Genomic DNA, 5738 nt, shown 5'->3' with positions numbered 1-5738 from the left:
AAAAAAAAAAAAACTTTACACAATTATTATTCATATATAGAGTTAAAAAAAACTGAGAAAAAAATGAAATGCAATAAAAACAAAAACAAAATAGAGAGAACCAATCTTCACTGGACCTCTGACCCCTGACTCAAGCCATACATTATGTGAATTTCGGCTAGTTCTTCAAGAACTGTATGAAATTCGCACAGTGGCTGCAACTGTCAGCACCCTAACAGCCAGCATCCCTTAAACAGCTGATAGAAGAAGCCAGTCGGAAAATCTTTGAACAAAAAAATAAGCTGCTGGCTCTGTTCAGGTATTCTGACAGCGGCCGGCACCCACTGTCAGAATACATAGCAAACAGCGGGGATTCCTCGACCAATGCTTGTAAGCATTGAGAAAGGCCTCTGTTCTATTTTTTGCGTTCAGCCCGTGGGTTGGCTGAAAAAAATAGAACAGTGTATGGCCAGCTTAAGACACAAATAGAGCTAAATAAAAGCTGATAGTTCGGAAAAATGACAATATGAAATTACGGCTGCAAAAAGGTACGAGCAAACATGCCGATTTCTAGAAACTGAGAATTAGCGGACCAATTTTTGTTGGCTGTCCAACCTGTGCCCTCCTTCCCTGCATAGTCTAGTAGTAAACCTTTCATATCATCCTCTCACCTGTGGGATAGTGGAGCGAAGGTTGTAATGTTTCCTCAGGAATGATAGAAACTTCTCAGAAGGACGATCAATGGCCAAATGTTGAGGCTCCATTTGCTCCGACTGGCACAAGAAAGATGCAAAAAATTGATCAAAAAAAGTATTTTTGGAGAAAGAAAATGGCAATTTGTGTATGATACACAGCACTTTAGCAAACAGTTAGGGTTCACATTTATTTGCAACAGATCCTTGTTAATGCCTGCACCCTGTGTGTTGTGGAAATGAACAGACTGGCAATTTGTAAGTCAGGGCACTTGAGGAGGGGGCCTGTGGTCTCAAGCTGCTGTGGTCCTAAAAGTCTTAGGCGATAGGCCAGGAGGGCCTGAGATGTGCAGCCCACCCCTAGCTGCCTTCCTGTGGTCCCTTTCCCCGCACAGTCCCCTTACCCAACACTGCACTACTTCTCACCCTGTACCAACCATCCACAACCACTCCAGTACAGGCTAGGCCCAGCTTCAGCCAGAATACGGCACTGGAACCCAGCAAGTGCCTGTAAAGTGAAGTCCCTGCTGTTATTTTTTTACCCTTGCGTGTTTTACTCTATTTCACTCTCCAAGCACTTTTCCCCTGTGCTTCCTTGGCTGATGGTATACTTCACAGATATGCTCCTTGGCTCCAACAGCAAAGGAAAGGGAAGGATTGAGAAACTGCAGCGGTGAAAGATAGGGATTTGGAAGCCACACACCCCAGCATGCACCAATTGGCCAGCTCGTTGTGGCAGTGGCTAGCAATTAGCAGGTATTAGTTGGTGGTGTTTCAAGGCAGGCAATGCGTGCAGACAGTTGCACAGATGAGTTGGCAGAGTGTCCGCCAGTACAGACTACCGGATGCTGCACTGGGGCTGCCCACAAGCAGATCATGCTGGATTTTGTGGTCCCCCCACTGACTCCATAGGGTCCAAGCCTGGTATGGGAGGCCTGCCTGTACTCCATCGGCAGCCCTGCCCAGAAGTGATAAAATTACCAACACAGATTAAACAAGATATAAAGCACAGGGAACACACAAAGTGTGAGTCCTTACACGGAGCATGAAGTTGAAAACCTCCTTCCCAAAGCCGTGACGCTGGAGAGATTCATGGATATAGAAATCAAGAATGCACAGAGGTTCTGCTTCAATATGGGAGCCTTTGTGGTCCTAAAAAGATGGAAAGAAAACTGGAACACATAAATAAAGTTGGAAAGGCAAAACCACTTTTGTGTTGTTTCTATGAAGAACTTTTGAGAGGGTCAGCCAAAAGAGCAACTGTGTGCTGTAAAGATTCAGTAGCAAGGTGAAGCCAATTTTACAGTCCCCAACCTCACGTAGGCAGGCCATATTTCTCTGTTCCTTCATAAACAACCTTAGAGTAATCCTGTGGCTTGCTTATACAGGCAAAAGAAACCGGTTCTCTTTAATGCCCCTCTCCTTTCCTCCCCACACTTGTGTTCAGCTGATTGCTGTGTGTAAGCTCAGGGTCGCTCTAGTTGGAGCTTACAGTCACTCCCTGTCTCTGTGTTACAGCTCTGTAAAAATCACTCAGGAATAGGAGGTGAGTCACATGGTACCGATATATATTATACTGTAAATGGAGCAGTGGTGGTACATAGGAAAGGTGAGTATGCTCTCTTGAAGAGAGCTTCATTAAAGAAAACCTTTTGCTTTGCCCTGCCAGGTCTGCTTCAAGCCCCACTCCAGGCTGCTTTAAATGCACCCATGCTGCACTGGAAACAGGAAAGTACAAATACCTTATTCCCTGTTCCCACGTGCTTCCTTGTCTTCATGGAACCGATTGTCTGAAGTCACTTCACTTCTGTGCCCAGCCAGTTGTAGATCTTTGACGTCATCACATACAATGCTGGACCAGCTGTACTGTATTATATGGGAGGACGGCAATGGCCCACCCACAATCCGGAGCATCAGACAGCAGAGGAGAGCACGGGCTGCCAGGGGATCGAGGACTAAGGTCAAGGTAAATATTTGTACATATTCCTCCCCCCAAGTAGTGGGGGGGGGGAATTGGGCACTGCATGGGTAAATTTAACAACAGCCTGGAGATGGGCTGTATGAACTCATGCAAACTACACTGCACTGCAACACATGCGTTTCAGCCCATTCGAAATGAATATTTATATCCAATAATATATATCTCACCAGCACAAATAGCTTCTTATATCCAACCTTCAGAAAACCAATCACCAGTCCACGACCAGCCCTACAACCAAGATACAAAAATAATTAGTTCTGTGACCGGAACTCCTCTAAGGCACTGCTTCCTCTGTTTGAGATTTTCCGATGTCACCCCTGTGCTGCTTGCTGGAGAGGAAGCTATAGCTGCAGTGCAAGAATCTTTCTGCTTCATTCATTTTGGTACTATTTCCCCACCAATCATCTGATCAAAAGTGCAGCTTTGACATAAGGAAGCAAACCCCTAAATTGAAGCAGGCTTTGGGTAATCAAGACAGCAGCATTGTTGTTATGGGTCACAAATCAATGTATGCATAAGGACAGGGACAGGAATAGGTGATGTTCTGCAGTTCAGGAGGCAGGACTAGACAACTCAGTGCTCCTTCTGAACTAAAATCATAAGCACTGTTGTCAGCTCAAACAGGAAGTTAGGCACACTCAGGATTCTGGCTGATCTAGTTATTTTTCAGTACTTAGTGGTTAGAACATGGGGAAATGTGCACACATTGCAGAGATACACTAAAAGTGTTTCTGTTATTCCAATCCCACACTGGAAAAGGTTGTACCTAAAAAGCATTCGCATTTTTTCATCCTACTTAAAACTATGTCGCTATTAGAGGTGCACCGAAATAGAAATTTAAAAAACGAAACCGAAATAAAAAAAATTGTGAGGCCAAAACCGAAAATGTTTTTATTCTATGAACAGGAATCCTCTATACTGAGTGTTCTTGTTCATTGATAACATGAGGGCATTGTATATTTACTATAACTACAACTATGAAAGAACAGGAGGTGATGTAGAACACTTCCCATTCATTCATAATTGAGGATATAGTACACATACCACGTCCACAATTATCTACAAACACTCAGCGATCACTGAGTGTTTGTACCGCTCTCCTCTCTGACAGCTGTCACAGGAGGCTGAACGAGTGGAGCAGGGAGGAGAGCTCAGCCTCCTGTGACAGCGTGGGCTGTCTCCGCCCCCACACCGCTCTGCCGGACTGTGATAGGCAGCTGAGCGTTGTGGGAGGAGAGACACCGGCCGCTCACGGCGCTCTCCTCTCGCAGCGCTCAGCCGGCTGTCACTTTCTCTCTTCCCCGCTGGGACACAGAGCAGCGCCCAGCGGGGAGGAAAGAAACCTGGAATGCGCCGATGTATCGGCAGGAAAATTGCACTTTCGGCATTTAGCCAAAAGTGCCATTTTCGGCGTATATGTTTTGGTGGCCGATATATCGGTGCATCCCTAGTAGCTATGCATACCTGATAATGATTAGACAACAGCAGAGGCACGCCAAATATCAAAAACGTGCACACAGAAATTGGAGTTTTAAAAAGAATCAGTCCACCTACGACGACTCAAAATCACAAGATTCAATGTAAACCGCATAGTTCTCGCAGACTTACGTTTGAGGTGTGCAATCCTTCAGAATATAGAGCTGATGCTGATTTATCTGCATACGAGAGGCGCTGGTAATTGGGGCCGGCAGCTGCTGGGCCTGAAACACAGAGTGTGTAAATATAGTGAAAGTTCGGTTACAAAAAGCTAAAATAGATGAACATGACACAAATAATTTGCTAAAGTCATTAAATGATTTTTCCATGGCCTTTCATCTTCTCTCCTTGGTCACTAAGTCCCTGTTCACACTGAGCGGTTTATCGCACGCATTTCCGCACCAAAAATCGTGCATATTTCCGCGCGATATGGAGCTGTTCACATTTTACAGCTCAATGTCGCCTGTAGCTCGTCGCTGTAGCTTGTCCGCGACCCTTTTTTACGCGGATGTCGTGCAATTTTGCTCTTGATTGCTTACAGCCCAATGTAACAGCTACGAAAAGTAGTGCGACGAAGCGCGACAAGTCGCGCATGACGATCGCGTGGTAAAACTAGCGATTACCCATGTCGCTCAGTGTGAATGGGGACTAATGTCACTTTGGTATCTAGAGCGCTGATGGTGCCACTCTGCGGTCACACTGTGTATTGCAGGAGAGAAAAGAGGGCTCAACACAGCGGGTGATAATGTAAACCAGAACTAGACAAATCCTCCGGGGCCAGGTATCCAATCAGCATTACAAAAAAAGCTTTTCTGAGCCATTTATATTGTTGTCAATGGAAGTACAAAGGCTTGGCATCCCTTGATGGCTGTGAGGACAGACTGGCTCCTATATAGTCCAATTAAAAAATAAAAATAAGCTATTTATACACTTGGAAGCGTGTCTATATTGGGTATTTGGAAAAACAAAACAACAAAAACATACAAAAGAAACAAGTATTTATAAATAAAATGCTCAAAAGCTGCTTGGCACCTTAGCCTGAAGGCGCCCCTATACCTATCGATTATCATTTGTACGGTAATCGATCAGTTGATGGGAACCCAATTATAATTTTTTTTACTGTACTCCTGGGTGGAATTTCCTCAATCGGTCAGGCTAGAAAACTTTTTTCGTATCGCACCAAAAAAGATGGATTAGTGGCGTTTTCGTACAGCAAAAATCGCAACAAGAACACTGCACATGTGCAAACGAAAATCCGTTCTGTGAATCGACTAAAATTTGGCGAGTTAGTATTGCTAACGAACGATAATTTAAATCAACATTATATATATATAAATCAACAGGTTATAACTAGACCATTAATCCTCATTTTTAAGGACTCCCTAATGACTGGTAGGATCCCCTGTGATTGGCGGAGGGCTACGGTAGTCCCAATATTCAAAAAGGGGGCAAGGTGCCAACCTGGGAACTATAGGCCGGTCAGTCTAATATCGGTAGTTTGTAAAATGCTAGAGGGCATAATAAAGGATTATCTGGTAGAATTTGTTCAGGAAAACGGGATAGTTAATGACAATCAGCATGGGTTCAGGAAAGACCGTTCCTGCCTAACT

At 44.5% G+C, this 5738-nt stretch overlaps 1 protein-coding gene across 1 annotated transcript in view; it reads right to left on the bottom strand.

Moving 5' to 3' along the window:
* ATAT1 (alpha tubulin acetyltransferase 1) overlaps positions 1-5738 on the bottom strand; it is a 38966-nt gene that overhangs the window by 27743 nt on the left and 5485 nt on the right. Inside the window, exons 3-6 of the mRNA XM_018560658.1 lie at positions 4261-4352; positions 2820-2880; positions 1710-1823; positions 651-752 (exon numbers count right to left, since the gene is read on the bottom strand). Coding sequence (XP_018416160.1) covers positions 651-752; positions 1710-1823; positions 2820-2880; positions 4261-4352 — 369 coding nt within the window. The remainder of the gene's footprint in view (positions 1-650; positions 753-1709; positions 1824-2819; positions 2881-4260; positions 4353-5738) is intronic.

This window comes from Nanorana parkeri, unplaced genomic scaffold (assembly GCF_000935625.1).
Source record: "Nanorana parkeri isolate BGI_ZX_2015 unplaced genomic scaffold, ASM93562v1 scaffold470, whole genome shotgun sequence".
Classification (NCBI taxonomy): Eukaryota; Metazoa; Chordata; class Amphibia; order Anura; family Dicroglossidae; genus Nanorana; species Nanorana parkeri.
This window is presented reverse-complemented; position numbering and strand designations above follow the sequence as displayed.